Source organism: Anopheles merus, chromosome 2L (assembly GCF_017562075.2).
Source record: "Anopheles merus strain MAF chromosome 2L, AmerM5.1, whole genome shotgun sequence".
Taxonomy (NCBI): Eukaryota; Metazoa; Arthropoda; class Insecta; order Diptera; family Culicidae; genus Anopheles; species Anopheles merus.
The window spans coordinates 5104652-5128268 of NC_054083.1; the positions used below are offsets into that span (position 1 = coordinate 5104652).

General features: G+C 40.1%; 1 protein-coding gene across 1 annotated transcript in view; it reads left to right on the forward strand.

Moving 5' to 3' along the window:
* The first annotated feature begins 6515 nt into the window (after positions 1 to 6515).
* The window catches only part of LOC121592937 (potassium channel subfamily K member 18), a 50194-nt gene continuing 33092 nt past the window's right edge, over positions 6516 to 23617 (forward strand). The window contains exon 1 of the mRNA XM_041914874.1: positions 6516 to 6888. Coding sequence (XP_041770808.1) covers positions 6750 to 6888 — 139 coding nt within the window. The 5' untranslated portion in view covers positions 6516 to 6749. The remainder of the gene's footprint in view (positions 6889 to 23617) is intronic.

A 23617-nucleotide genomic window follows, 5' to 3' on the forward strand; every position in this document is an offset into this window, starting at 1 on the left:
CAAAGCGACGGAAGAAATCATGGAGTTCTGAGAATTTTATCATGCCTTCCTTTTCTCTCCAACGGCAAATTTGTCAAGCAGCTCGTCGAGCTACCCGTCCCTGGCTCCGCCTCATACCCCTCGCCTGAGCGCGCTGCCGAAGGTTTGGATGTGTTGGTGCGTCAGACGGCCAATCGCTGTCAGCCGTCGTCCGTGCTTTTTCCCTCCATAGCGCCATCTCTTTCTCGCGTGTGGTCAATGCTCGCGAGCTGTTGTGGCGCCTAAAAATGCCGTTAACAAACATTGCGGCGATGAAGTTGCATTTTCACAAACCAAACCAAAAAATCGCAATGAGTTCAAACACTGCAATATAAAAATGACTAAGGAATCGCTAGTTTACGCAGGAGGGTTTGCTGTGCAACGCGCAGAATCCTAATCCGCATTAACACGTTCAGTCCGGCGCTGATTTTCATGAGCTTACCGTTCCGCCGGCATCTAGAACGCAAGCTGATTGTGGAACCGGTATACTGGAAAGTTCACTGGTAGTCCCTGGGGCCTGCCATCGTGCTGAACGTGTTAAGCAGTAAGCATAGCACTAAGATTTTGCTTTCGCCTGTTGTGGATTACATAGATATGCTAAGAAAATATAAAATAAGAATTTTATAAACAGTGATGGATCTACGATAATCTCATAGGCACTATTGAATACAGTTAAGTGATGGTTCTTACTGGTCTTTCCTTGGTAATAAAAGGCAGGCAGTATCAATATTCCAGCTATCTCAGCCGGAGTCACAATATCTGGTTGATCTTGATCCAGGTAATATACTTGGCAACACCGTGGTAGCATTTGATTCAAAACAAGACTACACAAAATTAAGCAAACCTCCTTCAATGGAACGAAAGCGTTCAATAAGACGCCGCCAAAAGCCACCATTTGCGGAGCGGGCTAAAGATCATTGCCGCAATTTTACGGCATTCATGTTTAGCAATGTAGGAATTATATTCCTCGTTGTGTTATACATGATAGCAGGTAAGCAATATTTCTGACAGGATATATTCTCTTTACGCATCGTTATTCACCATCATCCACTACTACTATTTTATTACTGTGTCGATATTTATCATGGTTACTACTGATATTCGTACCATTATTACCATTAATGTAGTTATAAATAACGTTGTCTTGTAACTTTTATTAACATTTTGACATATTTGATGATTATAGAATATTAACAATTACATTTTCTTTTTTAAATTAAATATATAACTAGACAGATTTCTCAAAAAAGGATACGCGTAATTATTATTTATCTTTCAATGTTTCGCTAAATTATTACCTTTCCATTGTTGATAGGTTAATGAAATCTAATTTAAAGAGTTACATAATAAAAGTAAAAAAAAAGTATCGACTGGTTTAAAGGGATAAACGTACTGGGTCAATGTCTTTAAAACGTAAATGTCTATTGTAATTAATTGGAACATGTCTTCTTTGACACTTCACTTTTTTTTAAACGTTAAATATCCTGTTTAACGGGCCGGTTAAATATGGGGCTGGTCAGGTGGTACAGTCGTCAACTCGTACGACTTAACAACATGTCCGTCATGGGTTCAAGTCCCGAATAGACCGTGCCCCCATACGTAGGACTGACTATCCTGCTATGGTAATCAAAAGACACTGAAAGCCAAGCTCACTTCACTAGTGGGTACAGGAAGGCCTTGACCGACAGCGGTTGTTGTGCCAAAGAAGAAGAATAAGAAACATCCTCTACCGTTGGTCTATCAGTTGGCAGCAGTAAAGAACCGAATAAGAAGCAAAAGGAACTTTAAATCGTAAAGGATATTTGATACAGAACTTCATGCAACAAACCATAACCGTCTCATGAGAGTTATAGATGTTGTGCTTAAGAATATGTGCTTAATAACATATTCATTCTAAGGACAAATATTTTGATTATGTATTTAAGTCGTTTCCCGAGTTAGGCGACACTCGAGTTACACGTATTTGAATAATGCGATAAAATTTCATAAAATGAAATTTTCACAGTTTATATGATAAATAAGTACAAATTCGTCCAACAATTGTCAAATACCAAAAATGCATTTTTGCTAAAAGATTTTTTTGTTTTGTTTATTTGTATAAAGGCTTTGAGTCGATTGGCCTTGTTCGCCTCTTTAAATCAATGTATTAATTACAATGTAATTATAATCTAAAATGTAACATTCTTCTTTGCAAGCCATGTTTTCTTGCATCAAGGTGATTAGATAGACTACAGGTGGATCCTTAGCTTTAATTTTGGTAGCTATGATATATAGAAATTTCTATGGATATTGGAAAATAGGGAGTTAAGGTTGCTAAGGACTTTGTATGAGTTGCTAAGTAACTTTGACAATTTTTTTATTTGCCAGCTAGGGAGTTCAAAGTACACTGGATGGACCGTCCTGTAGTAATTAATGGACCTTGACTTCCATTTACTTTACACAAAGTTATCCCAGGTGGTCTCAGTTTATATACATCTATACGTTTATTTTCATTTCATTTCATTTCGTTTCATTTCATTTCATTTCATTTCATTTCATTTCATTTCATTTCATTTCATTTCATTTCATTTATTTAATCCAATATCCGCCATCAAGGATACATAAAACAGACTTAAAACTAATTAAACACTAACAAATAAACAAAATCATTCATGAAAAACTAAGCCTAACTCAACTAGTCTTGACCTAGCATAACATAAAAGAAAAAAACACAGGTAGAGCATAGAGACTATCATAAACTTAATGAAAACAGAGAGTAAATGAAAACTAAGAAGAATAATTAAAGAGAATTAGAAGAAAAAATACGGTTACGGAAAGAGTTAAGAGAGGAGTCGAAATCAAAGAGATAGTAAAAGTGGTTAAACAACCTGAAACAGGATAGAAGAGGATCAATGAAAGTTCAGTGAACCCTCTCTTATTTGAGAGGCGATGGGACTGTCGAATAAGAGGGGTTTTCAAATTAGAGAGGTTAAAAGTGAATGAAAGGTCCATACAACCAAGAAAAAGACAGAACATTTAGTATGCAGCCTTAACTGTTGCTATAGGAAATACGCTATGCATACGATTGCCAATTTGAGCATACATCATTCAATAACCATGGCAACACCATGCACAAATAAGAGGGACACAGATTTCAGAGGTTTTCCAAATTAGAGGAACAAAAATGTACTGGAAATCAAGGGACTGTACAAAATGTTCAAATAAGAGAGGTTTTTCAAATTGGAGAGGTGTCAAATAAGAGAGGGTTCACTGTATACAGAGTAAGACGTGTTTCAATTGACAGAGAATAACGTGGACGAAGAGAACGAGAGGGAACATACAGCGAGATGGATGATTTTATTGAAAAGGTTTATCTAGTTTACATGTGGTTTTGGTAATAATTCTTTATAAAAACTGCTTCTAGACGACTCAAAAAATCTTCCGCGACAATTTTTTGCGACACTTTCTATCTGTTAAACCGTCCTTAGCACAAATGTATGACTTACTTTGACCGTAATGTCGCGAAACGTGAACGTTGCCTTTCTGTGAAAAATTCACAAACCCGCGACAATCGCGGTTGCCTCTGATTTTGTTCTAAAACTGAGAGGTTGTTTAGAACAAAAAGCTCGCAGAAAATTTGTCGCGGTACAAAAGTTCGTCGTCTAGAAGCAGTGTAAGATACGGAGTAATGCGAATAAATTTTATAAGTTTTTTTCATTTTGTTGAGACGTTTTTTAGAACAAAGAGCTTGCAGAAAATTTATAGCGGTACAAAAGTGCTAAAAGATTGACAATGCAGAAAAGTCAGATATACTGAATTATACGCACAGTAGTATAATTGTATAATTAAAACTACAATTTTATAAAAAAATATCTAATTAGTTAATCATAAGAGAATTAAATCTAATCAAAAATGACTATTTGTCTATATTTTGGCAGAAAAACTCAATTTATAACTTACGCTAAAATTCGCGTTACGTTAATGTTAATGCCCATTATTTGGGATAAAGTGAATATTTCTAATCTAGCTCTGATAAAGTAACTCTCCACGGAACGTTTGTTTTATGTACTTTTCTCCTTCCTCCGTCAAAATCGCGAGCAGTTTTGTGTTCCATTTACCGTATGGAACATATTTATTTATTTGTGTTTTTACCGTATGGAAAACATTAAAAATCTTTGAACAAACCAGGGATTGCAAAAATAAAGTTAAATAACAAAGTATACAGTTTTCTTTGCACCTGTCAAAAGATTACAAGCAAAGATTCGTGCCATCCAGCCACCAGCGGATGGCCAAAATCGCACGAAAAAGAATCTCTGAACTCTGCTCGATTTTACGTTGCCATGAGAGCCCGTTAACAAATTCGAACAGTCTGCGAGCTTACATGAGGCCTCGCACTCCATATAATTTCATAGTCTATGCGCCCTTGCATTTAAGCAGATTGTGAGGGCAAACAGGGTTTTCGCCTATAGTTTTAGCAGTTATAATTACCCAGCACCCAACGAAAAGTTCAAACAGCGTAAATTATAGCATAATAAAGGGCTTAATTTCGTGTTGAAAAATCCACGAAAATTGAATACGTGCTCTTGTGCTACTAGATACTACTCGCAACCCTCGCAATGTTTAACGGGAGATGGCTATTTTGACAGGAGTTTTCAAGCAGAAATCGTTTCGTCGAAACAAAACTTAAAATATGTTCAATATTACGTTTTCCATGGTTTCTAAGATATTTTGTAGAATTTTTTGTGTGACAAGTGTTTTAAACATTATTAAATTTATTGTTATTGCTGGCAAATTAACATACTTCAAAATATAAATTAAACTAGCAAAACTTACATCTTATTCATCATAAGCTGTAGCCAGATAGTAGCACACGAGCCTCAATTTTTATTGGAACTGATTCGATTGCATTTGATCTGACTATTCGGTTAAACATACAGTCAACTCTCTCTTATTTAAGAGGCGATGGGACTGTCGAATAAAAGGGGTTTTCAAATTACAGAGGTTGAAAGTGAATGAAAGGTCCATACAAACAAGAAAGAGATAGTATATTTCGTATGCAGCCTTTAAAGTAGCTATAGCAAACTGCGAACAGAATTGCCAATTTGAGCATACATCATGCAATAACTATGGTAACACCATACACAAATAACAGGGATTTGAGAGGTTTTCCAAATTAGAGGGACAAAAATGTACTGAAAATGAAGGGACTGTGAAAAATGTTCGAATAAGAGGGGTTTTGCAAATTGGAGTTTCAAATAAGAGAATGCACTGTACTCAAAGAGTTTTGGGATCCAAGTGATTCGTTGCATAATTTTGCGAAAACTTCTATGTCATATTAAGACTAATACAATACAATACAATAGATATGGCATTCATAATGACATGTGGCGTTCGTTGGAAGAATCAAAATACTCATACCCTCGAATCAAAGCTCCCACTAGGCTTTGATATTTTTAGCGGTGGGCATTTTCATCTGGTTTGTGTGTTACGTTACTGATCGCAATAATCTACTAGACACGTTCCTTTTCCTTTTGCATCTGTCGTTTTCTTGTCTGCCAGCGTGTCTTTTTCGACCGTGGTTTTGTCTAGATCTAGGAAAGATTCTCGATCGGCGTACATATGGGATGTCGCCACCGAGTCGACCATCCCGACGATCTACGATCGACGAGCCTCCCGATTTACCAGTCCTTTTCGCTATGAATGTGTAATTTTAACGCATTCTCTCGCGAACAGCCAGGTTGGATTAATCGCATACAGTAGCGGCCACCTAAAGTCGAACACTTCACGATTCTAGTTAGTTTTTTTGTATGGAGTTTGACAGTTGGAGGCTGAAATCATACAAACACTCCATACAAAACCACACACAAAACTATCCCGCTGCGCAAAGCGACGGAAGAAATCATGGAGTTCTGAGAATTTTATCATGCCTTCCTTTTCTCTCCAACGGCAAATTTGTCAAGCAGCTCGTCGAGCTACCCGTCCCTGGCTCCGCCTCATACCCCTCGCCTGAGCGCGCTGCCGAAGGTTTGGATGTGTTGGTGCGTCAGACGGCCAATCGCTGTCAGCCGTCGTCCGTGCTTTTTCCCTCCATAGCGCCATCTCTTTCTCGCGTGTGGTCAATGCTCGCGAGCTGTTGTGGCGCCTAAAAATGCCGTTAACAAACATTGCGGCGATGAAGTTGCATTTTCACAAACCAAACCAAAAAATCGCAATGAGTTCAAACACTGCAATATAAAAATGACTAAGGAATCGCTAGTTTACGCAGGAGGGTTTGCTGTGCAACGCGCAGAATCCTAATCCGCATTAACACGTTCAGTCCGGCGCTGATTTTCATGAGCTTACCGTTCCGCCGGCATCTAGAACGCAAGCTGATTGTGGAACCGGTATACTGGAAAGTTCACTGGTAGTCCCTGGGGCCTGCCATCGTGCTGAACGTGTTAAGCAGTAAGCATAGCACTAAGATTTTGCTTTCGCCTGTTGTGGATTACATAGATATGCTAAGAAAATATAAAATAAGAATTTTATAAACAGTGATGGATCTACGATAATCTCATAGGCACTATTGAATACAGTTAAGTGATGGTTCTTACTGGTCTTTCCTTGGTAATAAAAGGCAGGCAGTATCAATATTCCAGCTATCTCAGCCGGAGTCACAATATCTGGTTGATCTTGATCCAGGTAATATACTTGGCAACACCGTGGTAGCATTTGATTCAAAACAAGACTACACAAAATTAAGCAAACCTCCTTCAATGGAACGAAAGCGTTCAATAAGACGCCGCCAAAAGCCACCATTTGCGGAGCGGGCTAAAGATCATTGCCGCAATTTTACGGCATTCATGTTTAGCAATGTAGGAATTATATTCCTCGTTGTGTTATACATGATAGCAGGTAAGCAATATTTCTGACAGGATATATTCTCTTTACGCATCGTTATTCACCATCATCCACTACTACTATTTTATTACTGTGTCGATATTTATCATGGTTACTACTGATATTCGTACCATTATTACCATTAATGTAGTTATAAATAACGTTGTCTTGTAACTTTTATTAACATTTTGACATATTTGATGATTATAGAATATTAACAATTACATTTTCTTTTTTAAATTAAATATATAACTAGACAGATTTCTCAAAAAAGGATACGCGTAATTATTATTTATCTTTCAATGTTTCGCTAAATTATTACCTTTCCATTGTTGATAGGTTAATGAAATCTAATTTAAAGAGTTACATAATAAAAGTAAAAAAAAAGTATCGACTGGTTTAAAGGGATAAACGTACTGGGTCAATGTCTTTAAAACGTAAATGTCTATTGTAATTAATTGGAACATGTCTTCTTTGACACTTCACTTTTTTTTAAACGTTAAATATCCTGTTTAACGGGCCGGTTAAATATGGGGCTGGTCAGGTGGTACAGTCGTCAACTCGTACGACTTAACAACATGTCCGTCATGGGTTCAAGTCCCGAATAGACCGTGCCCCCATACGTAGGACTGACTATCCTGCTATGGTAATCAAAAGACACTGAAAGCCAAGCTCACTTCACTAGTGGGTACAGGAAGGCCTTGACCGACAGCGGTTGTTGTGCCAAAGAAGAAGAATAAGAAACATCCTCTACCGTTGGTCTATCAGTTGGCAGCAGTAAAGAACCGAATAAGAAGCAAAAGGAACTTTAAATCGTAAAGGATATTTGATACAGAACTTCATGCAACAAACCATAACCGTCTCATGAGAGTTATAGATGTTGTGCTTAAGAATATGTGCTTAATAACATATTCATTCTAAGGACAAATATTTTGATTATGTATTTAAGTCGTTTCCCGAGTTAGGCGACACTCGAGTTACACGTATTTGAATAATGCGATAAAATTTCATAAAATGAAATTTTCACAGTTTATATGATAAATAAGTACAAATTCGTCCAACAATTGTCAAATACCAAAAATGCATTTTTGCTAAAAGATTTTTTTGTTTTGTTTATTTGTATAAAGGCTTTGAGTCGATTGGCCTTGTTCGCCTCTTTAAATCAATGTATTAATTACAATGTAATTATAATCTAAAATGTAACATTCTTCTTTGCAAGCCATGTTTTCTTGCATCAAGGTGATTAGATAGACTACAGGTGGATCCTTAGCTTTAATTTTGGTAGCTATGATATATAGAAATTTCTATGGATATTGGAAAATAGGGAGTTAAGGTTGCTAAGGACTTTGTATGAGTTGCTAAGTAACTTTGACAATTTTTTTATTTGCCAGCTAGGGAGTTCAAAGTACACTGGATGGACCGTCCTGTAGTAATTAATGGACCTTGACTTCCATTTACTTTACACAAAGTTATCCCAGGTGGTCTCAGTTTATATACATCTATACGTTTATTTTCATTTCATTTCATTTCGTTTCATTTCATTTCATTTCATTTCATTTCATTTCATTTCATTTCATTTCATTTCATTTCATTTATTTAATCCAATATCCGCCATCAAGGATACATAAAACAGACTTAAAACTAATTAAACACTAACAAATAAACAAAATCATTCATGAAAAACTAAGCCTAACTCAACTAGTCTTGACCTAGCATAACATAAAAGAAAAAAACACAGGTAGAGCATAGAGACTATCATAAACTTAATGAAAACAGAGAGTAAATGAAAACTAAGAAGAATAATTAAAGAGAATTAGAAGAAAAAATACGGTTACGGAAAGAGTTAAGAGAGGAGTCGAAATCAAAGAGATAGTAAAAGTGGTTAAACAACCTGAAACAGGATAGAAGAGGATCAATGAAAGTTCAGTGAACCCTCTCTTATTTGAGAGGCGATGGGACTGTCGAATAAGAGGGGTTTTCAAATTAGAGAGGTTAAAAGTGAATGAAAGGTCCATACAAACAAGAAAAAGACAGAACATTTAGTATGCAGCCTTAACTGTTGCTATAGGAAACTGTGCATACGATTGCCAATTTGAGCATACATCATTCAATAACCATGGCAACACCATGCACAAATAAGAGGGACACAGATTTCAGAGGTTTTCCAAATTAGAGGAACAAAAATGTACTGGAAATCAAGGGACTGTACAAAATGTTCAAATAAGAGAGGTTTTTCAAATTGGAGAGGTGTCAAATAAGAGAGGGTTCACTGTATACAGAGTAAGACGTGTTTCAATTGACAGAGAATAACGTGGACGAAGAGAACGAGAGGGAACATACAGCGAGATGGATGATTTTATTGAAAAGGTTTATCTAGTTTACATGTGGTTTTGGTAATAATTCTTTATAAAAACTGCTTCTAGACGACTCAAAAAATCTTCCGCGACAATTTTTTGCGACACTTTCTATCTGTTAAACCGTCCTTAGCACAAATGTATGACTTACTTTGACCGTAATGTCGCGAAACGTGAACGTTGCCTTTCTGTGAAAAATTCACAAACCCGCGACAATCGCGGTTGCCTCTGATTTTGTTCTAAAACTGAGAGGTTGTTTAGAACAAAAAGCTCGCAGAAAATTTGTCGCGGTACAAAAGTTCGTCGTCTAGAAGCAGTGTAAGATACGGAGTAATGCGAATAAATTTTATAAGTTTTTTTCATTTTGTTGAGACGTTTTTTAGAACAAAGAGCTTGCAGAAAATTTATAGCGGTACAAAAGTGCTAAAAGATTGACAATGCAGAAAAGTCAGATATACTGAATTATACGCACAGTAGTATAATTGTATAATTAAAACTACAATTTTATAAAAAAATATCTAATTAGTTAATCATAAGAGAATTAAATCTAATCAAAAATGACTATTTGTCTATATTTTGGCAGAAAAACTCAATTTATAACTTACGCTAAAATTCGCGTTACGTTAATGTTAATGCCCATTATTTGGGATAAAGTGAATATTTCTAATCTAGCTCTGATAAAGTAACTCTCCACGGAACGTTTGTTTTATGTACTTTTCTCCTTCCTCCGTCAAAATCGCGAGCAGTTTTGTGTTCCATTTACCGTATGGAACATATTTATTTATTTGTGTTTTTACCGTATGGAAAACATTAAAAATCTTTGAACAAACCAGGGATTGCAAAAATAAAGTTAAATAACAAAGTATACAGTTTTCTTTGCACCTGTCAAAAGATTACAAGCAAAGATTCGTGCCATCCAGCCACCAGCGGATGGCCAAAATCGCACGAAAAAGAATCTCTGAACTCTGCTCGATTTTACGTTGCCATGAGAGCCCGTTAACAAATTCGAACAGTCTGCGAGCTTACATGAGGCCTCGCACTCCATATAATTTCATAGTCTATGCGCCCTTGCATTTAAGCAGATTGTGAGGGCAAACAGGGTTTTCGCCTATAGTTTTAGCAGTTATAATTACCCAGCACCCAACGAAAAGTTCAAACAGCGTAAATTATAGCATAATAAAGGGCTTAATTTCGTGTTGAAAAATCCACGAAAATTGAATACGTGCTCTTGTGCTACTAGATACTACTCGCAACCCTCGCAATGTTTAACGGGAGATGGCTATTTTGACAGGAGTTTTCAAGCAGAAATCGTTTCGTCGAAACAAAACTTAAAATATGTTCAATATTACGTTTTCCATGGTTTCTAAGATATTTTGTAGAATTTTTTGTGTGACAAGTGTTTTAAACATTATTAAATTTATTGTTATTGCTGGCAAATTAACATACTTCAAAATATAAATTAAACTAGCAAAACTTACATCTTATTCATCATAAGCTGTAGCCAGATAGTAGCACACGAGCCTCAATTTTTATTGGAACTGATTCGATTGCATTTGATCTGACTATTCGGTTAAACATACAGTCAACTCTCTCTTATTTAAGAGGCGATGGGACTGTCGAATAAAAGGGGTTTTCAAATTACAGAGGTTGAAAGTGAATGAAAGGTCCATACAAACAAGAAAGAGATAGTATATTTCGTATGCAGCCTTTAAAGTAGCTATAGCAAACTGCGAACAGAATTGCCAATTTGAGCATACATCATGCAATAACTATGGTAACACCATACACAAATAACAGGGATTTGAGAGGTTTTCCAAATTAGAGGGACAAAAATGTACTGAAAATGAAGGGACTGTGAAAAATGTTCGAATAAGAGGGGTTTTGCAAATTGGAGTTTCAAATAAGAGAATGCACTGTACTCAAAGAGTTTTGGGATCCAAGTGATTCGTTGCATAATTTTGCGAAAACTTCTATGTCATATTAAGACTAATACAATACAATACAATAGATATGGCATTCATAATGACATGTGGCGTTCGTTGGAAGAATCAAAATACTCATACCCTCGAATCAAAGCTCCCACTAGGCTTTGATATTTTTAGCGGTGGGCATTTTCATCTGGTTTGTGTGTTACGTTACTGATCGCAATAATCTACTAGACACGTTCCTTTTCCTTTTGCAGCTGTCGTTTTCTTGTCTGCCAGCGTGTCTTTTTCGACCGTGGTTTTGTCTAGATCTAGGAAAGATTCTCGATCGGCGTACATATGGGATGTCGCCACCGAGTCGACCATCCCGACGATCGACGATCGACGAGCCTCCCGATTTACCAGTCCTTTTCGCTATGAATGTGTAATTTTCACGCATTCTCTCGCGAACAGCCAGGTTGGATTAATCGCATACAGTAGCGGCCACCTAAAGTCGAACACTTCACGATTCTAGTTAGTTTTTTTGTATGGAGTTTGACAGTTGGAGGCTGAAATCATACAAACACTCCATACAAAACCACACACAAAACTATCCCGCTGCGCAAAGCGACGGAAGAAATCATGGAGTTCTGAGAATTTTATCATGCCTTCCTTTTCTCTCCAACGGCAAATTTGTCAAGCAGCTCGTCGAGCTACCCGTCCCTGGCTCCGCCTCATACCCCTCGCCTGAGCGCGCTGCCGAAGGTTTGGATGTGTTGGTGCGTCAGACGGCCAATCGCTGTCAGCCGTCGTCCGTGCTTTTTCCCTCCATAGCGCCATCTCTTTCTCGCGTGTGGTCAATGCTCGCGAGCTGTTGTGGCGCCTAAAAATGCCGTTAACAAACATTGCGGCGATGAAGTTGCATTTTCACAAACCAAACCAAAAAATCGCAATGAGTTCAAACACTGCAATATAAAAATGACTAAGGAATCGCTAGTTTACGCAGGAGGGTTTGCTGTGCAACGCGCAGAATCCTAATCCGCATTAACACGTTCAGTCCGGCGCTGATTTTCATGAGCTTACCGTTCCGCCGGCATCTAGAACGCAAGCTGATTGTGGAACCGGTATACTGGAAAGTTCACTGGTAGTCCCTGGGGCCTGCCATCGTGCTGAACGTGTTAAGCAGTAAGCATAGCACTAAGATTTTGCTTTCGCCTGTTGTGGATTACATAGATATGCTAAGCATCCTGCGCATGGTTGTGAGTGTACGTGTGTATGCAAAACTGTCGCCGAATCTATGCTCTTCCGGAATGTTCTGATCCATAGGTCTAAGAAAGGAAGGTGTTCATGAAAGGCGGAAAGACGAATTGAGGCCCCTGTCAATGGTAACTGATGACCGGGAGCAGGGGGTACTGGCACACAGCTGTTGGAAGATTGAACGGTATACTTAAATTGCGGGCGGATGGGGGGGAGGGGGGGTGGCCATGGGACCCCTACGATCATTTTTCCGGGGGCCTTTGTCGCTATTACTTGTAGACATACGGCATATCACAGACTAGAGATCTTCGGTGACCGCCTAGTCCGCCTACCGTTAGATCCGCCGCTGGTTCATGACGGTGTTTTTTTTATCGTGGAGGTACATCCTTCCCCCTGCCTGCTGCGTATGCACCGGGCAGGAGACAGTGTGGCAGTATGCAAGTTGCACACTGGATAGGAGCGGGCCCGTGGCACCGTCATCATTCCGCACATCTGCATGCCCGTCGTGGGTTCTAATCGCGTATGAACCGTTCGCCGTTGCAAGGGGTTAGTCACCGGCTCCGACTACGTGGTACTCAAGTCCTGAAAAGGCCGGCATGATCGCGTTGGCTATTACGCCAATAATAATAAAAATAATAATAATAATAAAAAGAACTTAGCATAGCAGTGCACACCCGGGTAAGAGTTTGTCTTGACTTTGTTGCTGCCGGGCTACCGCTGTGACGCGACAAATGCACGGAATGCACTCGATCAAAACATGAACCTACCGATCCGAACCCATTCCAAGACATTGCCGGTCAATCGGCGTCATGATAACTACTCCAAACCAACAAGCCACCAGATTCTGGACGGACAGGTGTAGCACCATACGCGCACCGTAATAAACAAATCCAGAATCCTCTTTTGTATGAATTCAATTAAAAATGTTGTTTCCACTTGCGTCCGCTAGCTGAATTAGAAATAAACGTGCAATATATCACACGCACGTTTGCTTAGATCGTGTAATACCCCCAACAGAAGAGCCGATCGCAAAGATGCCAATGCCAATGGTTGTGTTGTCTCTCAAGTAGCGAGATCGAAAATGCATGGACTTTGTAGTCGCAGTGGATGAAAATGTACGCATCAGAATCAAATAATTTTGGGGTTACCAAACGCACGCACACACACAAACATGCGCGCACAAACTCACACACAAACAGGCGCGCGCAAACTCACACAAACACACATACACACAAACACACACACACACACACACACACACACACACACACACACACGCGCGCACACACACGCACACACACGCACGCACGCACTCACGCACGCATGCACGCACGCACGCATGCACGCACGCACACATGCACGTACGCACGCATGCACGCACGCACACATGCACGTACGCACGAACGCGAGCACGCACGCACGAAAGCGCGCACGCCAGCACGCAGCCACGAAAGCGCTCTCGCGAGCACGCACCCCCGAAGTCGCGCACGCGATCACGCTCCCTCCACTAAACCCCCCCCCCCTCCCGCACGAGCGAGTACGGCTACCTTATCGGAAGAAAGGCTGGTTCAGCTATCATGTATCGCATCCTCATCCCTAGCGCCGGGCGGGGTGGGGAATCGCGACATGATAGAGTGAACGGTCACTTTCCCCGCGCTGTGTGCGTGTGTGTGTGTGTTGAGACCCAAAAACTGGAGACAGATTTCGGCAAATTAAAAAATAAATTATAACCACTATACACTGTGCTACATAATGCTTAGAAGGTCGTTGAAGCACCAAACATGTTCAAATAAAAAAAATATTAGAATAGTGTTAGACGTTCTCACACGCTTGTTTTAAATAGGCTTCTTCACCCTCGATTGGCAGGGGCATCGAATGGTCTCATCAGCAGCGGCACGAAATAAAATAAACCATCAATACACCGATAACACTTTGAATCCCAATCCAGCTTCTCCCACAGCGTCTCAAGGTCACACACAAATTAATAAATGCTAACACCCACCAATAACAATACACAACCGCAATGCACATATAAGTATCAACGCATTCACCACAACACCCAATCAGCTGGTGGCGGAAGCCACGGGCAGAAGCGCAAGTAAGGCAGGGCAGGGTGAGGGAGGGAGAAGAAGCGGACGAAAAAATGGGCGCCAATATTTTTAAATTTTTTGACCGTTTTTTTTTTTGCTCCGCCGCCACAAATAGTTCGTCCATTTCGCCAATAGATGGCTCTAAACTTGCTCGACCCAGCGCAGGAATCGCTGAAGTCCAGCGCGGGAGACCAGCCAAAATCTGCGCTGGCCAGCGCAGATTTTGGTACATTTCCTGCGCTGGAAACTGCTCGAATTTGCGCAGCGGGCAGCCAAAATCTGCGCTGGCCAGCGCAGATTTTGGTACATTTCCTGCGCTGGAAACTGCTCGAATTTGCGCAGCGGGAATTGCAAGGCCTTGTGCGAGCTCGCAAACTGCTCGAAATTGCTTGCGGAGTTTTAACACCAGTGTAAACTGCACTTAACACCGAGTGTCAAAGCGATGTATATAACAACAACAATACTGCTCTTGGTATGGGATTAGAAAATTGCTAATAAATTAAGTTTAGTGTAACTTCTGAAAATGATGTAAGTCTTAAAACCTATTCTCATACCACCATAAGGTGTGTGCAAAGTTTCGTTGAAAATGATCCAGCCGTTTCGGAGGTTTCGCAACAAACACCGTGACACGAGATTTATATATATATATATATAGAAGAATATACATCGACGAAATAACGAAGCAGGGACTCCGAGTCCGTCCTGAAAACTGATTCGTTCAATAAGATTTTTTTTAAAGAGCAAAAAATGTTTGTGTTTAATCATACACTAAAGTACATCGATTGATTCAATTGAGTTGACGAAATCTTAACTAGGTTTCCTGCCTGTTGGTGTTTACTCTAGGGGTTTGAACTTACAGTACAGCTTTTCTTTTGTTTGAAAGGGAAGAAAATAAATGTTTTCCTTAATGACAGCACAGAGTGGCTATGTAAGTGAAGCTTTTAGCTACTGTGAGGATATAATCCAAAATTAATGAAATTGATAGGAGAAGAATATTTACAAAAGCTTACTATACTAACTGCCCTAACTTGACCTAACTTATGCCTAATTTTAAGTTGTATCGACACAAAAACGCGTACGCATGCATACACATCCCATCCTGCAGGGGACGCAACAAAACACACCATGCGCATTTTGTCTAACCCTCCACAAAACGAAGCATGCATAAGACGTGCAAGCGTCATCGTGTAGATACAGTTTTCACCGTAATTGCTAACTAAGGTACTAAACTAAGTTCCTTATACTTTCCGAATACGAATTCATACAGGTCTGTCGAAGTTGATCTAGGATATCCTGGATCTTCTCCGTTAACATGAGCAAACCAGTTTGTGCATGCAGATCTGTGGTGGGGTACCAATTTGGCAAGTTCATTAGACGAGTTCATCCTCGCAGGCATGGCTGCACTGTCCTCGTTCGCCCTCGAGAGGGAAAGAGATGCCTCTTTCAGAGAGGCGAGATAATTCGGAGGTTTCTTTATCCTCTTCTTCCGTACACCACGTTCTGCCTTATAAGGCACCATATACCAATTTTGCATCTATACATGTATTGGCGTGGAACTACCACACACAATACGATCAAACTGTGTTTCACTGGAAATCGTTCTTACAACTGAGATTGTCGCGAGCTCAAAAAACACGGCCGAACTGGACGACAGCTCCGTTGCGACTCGACTCGTTCAATAAGACAAATTATTGTCGTTATTGTAAGAAGCCAGGGCACAAGCGGCGTGAGTGTCGGAAACTAACCAGCGACCAGGAAGTGAACATCAGAGACACCAGGAACAAAACGAAATACAGTGGCGGCCACCTTAACATGTTCAAACATGCTCAGCAACCAAGCCAGGAACGAAAATGCTCAACCAATTCGAGGCAGTAATTATTCTAAGCTAGTCGATGGACCTTTAATAACTGATATCAAATGGTTTAAGAACCATATTGGTCAATATTGGCATGCTACGTGGTCATTTTGTTACTTAATGAAAACTGTCCAACTTTCAGGGGAAAGCATAAATTTCATACCTTCTATCACATTTCTGAATCGTGTCCGAATTTTCAAAAGATATCGGTCTCATTTTTTGGATGTGCATAGCTAAAGAGTGTCCTCAAAGACGTGTGAAGAATGTTTTCCGATCAGTGGTCTAGAGAACTGTCGAGGGCGCCGCAAAGTCAGATAATGGGGCCCTTTCCGTTTTAAGTTCGTAGGCTGAAATTTCAGCCTGTCAGCTGTTTGCATTGTATAGTAGTTTTCGAGCAGCTATATAAGTAGGTATAATATACAGCAGGGCTTATCCCAAGGTGTATGAATTTAGAAAGCATATTTTTATCGCTTCTGTTTCTGAATGAAGATTTTAAGAGTGTTTTGAGTATTCATCAAGCCTTCAGAAAGCTTGTTTGAACAAAAGTTTTCACCCATCCTGTCAAAAAGAGATATTCAAATTTTGGTTATAAAAAACAGGCTATGAGACCACCAGGACTACATACACTTTGATTCTATATTCCACCACGTGATCTCTTTAATGCACCTTGGGGTAAATGTAAACAACACCGTGTTTTCTAGCAGGTACTCGAATCTAATTCTAGCTTTGAGGCAAGAATAATCTCCCGCTGCGCAAATTCGAGCAGTTTCCAGCGCAGGAAATGTACCAAAATCTGCGCTGGCCAGCGCAGATTTTGGCTGGTCTCCCGCGCTGGACTTCAGCGATTCCTGCGCTGGGTCGAGCAAGTTTAGAGCCATCTATTGGCGAAATGGACGAACTATTTGTGGCGGCGGAGCAAAAAAAAAACGGTCAAAAAATTTAAAAATATTGGCGCCCATTTTTTCGTCCGCTTCTTCTCCCTCCCTCACCCTGCCCTGCCTTACTTGCGCTTCTGCCCGTGGCTTCCGCCACCAGCTGATTGGGTGTTGTGGTGAATGCGTTGATACTTATATGTGCATTGCGGTTGTGTATTGTTATTGGTGGGTGTTAGCATTTATTAATTTGTGTGTGACCTTGAGACGCTGTGGGAGAAGCTGGATTGGGATTCAAAGTGTTATCGGTGTATTGATGGTTTATTTTATTTCGTGCCGCTGCTGATGAGACCATTCGATGCCCCTGCCAATCGAGGGTGAAGAAGCCTATTTAAAACAAGCGTGTGAGAACGTCTAACACTATTCTAATATTTTTTTTATTTGAACATGTTTGGTGCTTCAACGACCTTCTAAGCATTATGTAGCACAGTGTATAGTGGTTATAATTTATTTTTTAATTTGCCGAAATCTGTCTCCAGTTTTTGGGTCTCGACACACACACACACGCACACAGCGCGGGGAAAGTGACCGTTCACTCTATCATGTCGCGATTCCCCACCCCGCCCGGCGCTAGGGATGAGGATGCGATACATGATAGCTGAACCAGCCTTTCTTCCGATAAGGTAGCCGTACTCGCTCGTGCGGGAGGGGGGGGGGTTTAGTGGAGGGAGCGTGATCGCGTGCGCGACTTCGGGGGTGCGTGCTCGCGAGAGCGCTTTCGTGGCTGCGTGCTGGCGTGCGCGCTTTCGTGCGTGCGTGCTCGCGTTCGTGCGTACGTGCATGTGTGCGTGCGTGCATGCGTGCGTACGTGCATGCGTGCGTGCGTGAGTGCGTGCGTGCGTGTGTGTGCGTGTGTGTGCGTATGTGTGTGTGTGTGTGTGTGTGTGTATGTGTGTGTGTGTGTGTGTGTGTGTGTGTGTGTGTGTGTGTGTGTGTGTGTGTGTGTGTGTGTGTGTGTGTGTGTGTGTGTGTGTGTGTGTGTGTGTGTGTGTGTGTGTGTGTGTGTGTGTGTGTGTGTGTGTGTGTGTGTGTGTATGTGTGTTTGTGTGAGTTTGCGCGCGCCTGTTTGTGTGTGAGTTTGTGCGCGCATGTTTGTGTGTGTGCGTGCGTTTGGAAACCCCAAAATTATTTGATTCTGATGCGTACATTTTCATCCACTGCGACTACAAAGTCCATGCATTTTTGATCTCGCTACTTGAGAGACAACACAACCATTGGCATTGGCATCTTTGCGATCGGCTCTTCTGTTGGGGGTATTACACGATCTAAGCAAACGTGCGTGTGATATATTGCACGTTTATTTCTAATTCAGCTAGCGGACGCAAGTGGAAACAACATTTTTAATTGAATTCATACAAAAGAGGATTCTGGATTTGTTTATTACGGTGCGCGTATGGTGCTACACCTGTCCGTCCAGAATCTGGTGGCTTGTTGGTTTGGAGTAGTTATCATGACGCCGATTGACCGGCAATGCCTTGGAATGGGTTCGGATCGGTAGGTTCATGTTTTGATCGAGTGCATTCCGTGCATTTGTCGCGTCACAGCGGTAGCCCGGCAGCAACAAAGTCAAGACAAACTCTTACCCAGGTGTGCACTGCTATGCTAAGTTCTTTTTATTATTATTATTATTTTTATTATTATTGGCGTAATAGCCAACGCGATCATGCTGGCCTTTTCAGGACTTGAGTACCACGTAGTCGGAGCCGGTGACTAACCCCTTGCAACGGCGAACGGTTCATACGCGATTAGAACCCACGACGGGCATGCAGATGTGCGGAATGATGACGGTGCCACGGGCCCGCTCCTATCCAGTGTGCAACTTGCATACTGCCACACTGTCTCCTGCCCGGTGCATACGCAGCAGGCAGGGGGAAGGATGTACCTCCACGATAAAAAAAACACCGTCATGAACCAGCGGCGGATCTAACGGTAGGCGGACTAGGCGGTCACCGAAGATCTCTAGTCTGTGATATGGCGTATGTCTACAAGTAATAGCGACAAAGGCCCCTGGAAAAATGATCGTAGGGGTCCCATGGCCACCCCCCCTCCCCCCCATCCGCCCGCAATTTAAGTATACCGTTCAATCTTCCAACAGCTGTGTGCCAGTACCCCCTGCTCCCGGTCATAAGTTACCATTGACAGGGGCCTCAATTCGTCTTTCCGCCTTTCATGAACACCTTCCTTTCTTAGACCTATGGATCAGAACATTCCGGAAGAGCATAGATTCGGCGACAGTTTTGCATACACACGTACACTCACAACCATGCGCAGTATGCTTAGCATATCTATGTAATCCACAACAGGCGAAAGCAAAATCTTAGTGCTATGCTTACTGCTTAACACGTTCAGCACGATGGCAGGCCCCAGGGACTACCAGTGAACTTTCCAGTATACCGGTTCCACAATCAGCTTGCGTTCTAGATGCCGGCGGAACGGTAAGCTCATGAAAATCAGCGCCGGACTGAACGTGTTAATGCGGATTAGGATTCTGCGCGTTGCACAGCAAACCCTCCTGCGTAAACTAGCGATTCCTTAGTCATTTTTATATTGCAGTGTTTGAACTCATTGCGATTTTTTGGTTTGATTTGTGAAAATGCAACTTCATCGCCGCAATGTTTGTTAACGGCATTTTTAGGCGCCACAACAGCTCGCGAGCATTGACCACACGCGAGAAAGAGATGGCGCTATGGAGGGAAAAAGCACGGACGACGGCTGACAGCGATTGGCCGTCTGACGCACCAACACATCCAAACCTTCGGCAGCGCGCTCAGGCGAGGGGTATGAGGCGGAGCCAGGGACGGGTAGCTCGACGAGCTGCTTGACAAATTTGCCGTTGGAGAGAAAAGGAAGGCATGATAAAATTCTCAGAACTCCATGATTTCTTCCGTCGCTTTGCGCAGCGGGTGGGTACAGATATTCCCCGATATAGGGTAACTGTACCAGTTTTCGGCACGCTAGTGCAGCAGTTTCACAAAAACTGCTCACAAATAAACATTTTTTATTATTTTTCATGAAAGTGATGTTATTCTGGTTGATAAACTATCATAATATGTTACACTATTTTTCATTTGCCGGTTCAAAGCCCTTTTTCATAAATATTCGTAAAAATGCAAACATTGTTTTTGCTCCTATTTTCGGCAGTTTGTTCCTATTTTCGGCAGATTGTGTTCCTATTTTCGGCAGCGCGAATACGGGTCAGAAAATGTTTTTATCTATGTAAAAATGTACAACAAATTTTTTAAAGCAATTTTACACTCTTACTTTCCTAATACTGATGTTAAAAAGCACTTTAATTAATAATTTTATGTTGCTTATTTTGGCCCGTTTTGACAGCCATTTTGATGCGACATTTAAACAGAGCAGCCATTGACAGTTTGATGGTTATAGCGTACGGTGCGAATTGGCTTACAAATATTTATTTTTCTCTTAAGTTAGTGCATTGTTTGTCGTAAAATTGGTGATATTTGGTACAAGAAAGGTCATATTATGTGTCGATATACGCATTGTAGTGTTCTGATCAATTTTTAAAGAAATATTCAGCCAAATCCAAGGTGTGTTATTGTTCCGAGTTTCAGCAGAAGCCCACAACATTGAGCTGTCAAAAATGAACATTTACTGTGTACCTATTTTCGGCAGCATTTAAAGTGAAAAATAACTTGTTTATCGTGATTTTAAAATTCCGAGCAAGTTAGAATAAATTAAATAAGCATAAAATCTTTAATATACACCACTTTTTCATTGTTTTACTGTTCTGATTCTCTTAATCACAAAACCTGCCGAACCATTGGCTGACAGCGAAGCTGCCGAAAAAAAGCACAATTTATTTGATATTTTGAAAAATACGTAATGAAATGGTGTGAAACTTCGTATGTGAATATCAAATAATTACACTTTCACTACAAAATTGTGTTTTGTGAAATTTTTTACCACATTTGTGCAGAATTTCACGTTTTTAGCTACCCTGCCGAAAATAGGTACACTGCCGAAAACTGGTACACTTACCCTACGCCATATTCGATGTACGCGATTTTGGTATACGTTATGTTCTACATTTGACAGTTTTGTTTTAGCAAATTGTACCAATTTGACAGTTCGAATGCCAAATGCAAAATAATTTTCCTTTGGTCGAATTTTAAAAACCATTTCAAAAGGTACAGGTATTCCTCGATGTAAGCCATACACGATATACGCAATTTCGCTTTACACGATTTTCTTAATTTGACAGTTCTTATACTAATTTGATACATCAAATGTCAAACTCAAAATAAATTCTCTTTACGTGAAATTTTAAAAACCATTTTAAATGGTACAAAATTTTAAGTTTTTAGTTGAAATCAGATCAAATAACTAATTTAATGGCTAAAACTAACCCCTTCAAGCAGAATGATACGAAAATTAGCTATAATTTGACCGAAAACATCGAAATTTGACTTACGCTAAGATTAGAGATACGCGATTGCCCTCCAGTCTGCATTAATATCATGGAGCGCCTGTATATCATATATGGTATATGGGTCCAATAAACTCCGTGGTAAACCAAAAACTCAGTGGTACCCAAGCGGATGATTGTCATAGCAGATCTTTATTACATACTGTTATTACGAATGATAACAAGAATCGAAGCTTTGGGATAAAATCATAGTAATCATTTTAATCGTTGTTTTTGTGCTTCTTGGAATGCAAATTATTCTATTTTTTATTAAAACGAGACATTTTATCCCGTGTGAGACCGGGTAAATCAGCTAGTATCTATATGTATAAAAATCTCGTGTCACGGTGTTTGAGGCAAGCAACCTCCGAAACGGCTGGATCTTTTTTAACAAAACTTTATACACACCTTATGGTAGTATGATAATAGGTTTTAAGACTTACTTCATGTTCAGATAATACACTAAACTTAATTTAATTGCAATTTTCTAACTCCCATACAAAGGACAAGTTTGTTGTTGTTGTATACAGCTCCCAGGTGACAACTGTTCTACATTTTTAGCTTAAACTCCTTGTGAACAGCCCGATTTAATCCATTACCTCATACAAACGCTTGAAAACATGGATGTGTGAGTGAACAACGATGTGTTGAAGCGTTGATTTTTATGTCAGAACTTCGGTAGAAGCCGGACAAACAAGAAGTTTGCAGTTTCGTCCCCAGTGTTCAACTACCAAAACACTGAGTAAGAAGAAATAAACGATCTATCCAGGAGTATCAGAATACGGGAGAAACGCAGGGAAAATAACAAAACAACGTGAAAGAGTGTTTTATAATAAACTTTTTGTTTGATACGGATTGAAGATTACGCATGTTTTCTTTTGTGCCGGTAGCTTGTGCACAACGTGATGACAAATCTCAAAATGGCACCAGAAAAAACGCTTCACTCTGACGTTTCAACTGTTATAATAAGCTTAAACTCTGCAATATCGCTTGCTCTTTAACACTAGAACCGCCGGGCTTTTCAACCTCACTAGAACCGCAAGATGGGACAATTTTGTCCCATTAGTAGTTTGTAAATATTTAGACATGTTTATTATTACCTAAAGGTTTCTTGTGGATAGATAATTAATTAACATTATAATTAGGTATAGTCAAGCTTTATTAGCAACTCAATCAATGAAAAAATCGAATTGTGATCATATGAACCGCATACCAAAGATATCAAAGCCAGTTTTCTGTAGGATAATATAACATTACAGAGCTTCTAGTGATAAACTCCTTATGATAATTATGTTATAGATAATTATTGCTTACAGGGTTGAACGACAGTAAATCTAGGCTTATAGCTTAAATTATTTAAACAATCAACTGATAAGTAGGGGTTTTATGATAATGAAACAAGTCTAATGTTCAAAGTTTTTTGGGTATAGGCAAACGTCTATGACTCGCTTTAGAAACATTACAAAATTCGATGTCAACACAGCTCTAAATGGTCAAAAGAAGAGGACAAGGCTTTTTTCGGAAACAAAAGGAACACCTAGATTAATTATTTCAAGCATCTAAAACACATCTTTGTTTCATCAGAACCTGGCTCACATGAAACAAGAAAGTTCTTTGCCTAGCTGGAAAAGAAAATTGCGTCTAGATATCTTTTATGTGGTATGTTCTTTGCACAAAACCCAATCATTGATTCCCGCCAAATCCAGAATATTAAAAAAAAATGAATGAACAAGCCATCTTCTACTAGCACTTTTCACAGAGTACTGTCCACGCATACCTTCTACCCAGTGCTGGCAAACTTGCAGAAGCACATCCGTCACTCGTTGACAGCAGATATACCAGCCACCACTACGTAATTTGCCTATGGGACAAAAATGTCCCATATGGCGGTTCTAGGATAAAAATGATTTTTTTAAAGAGCCT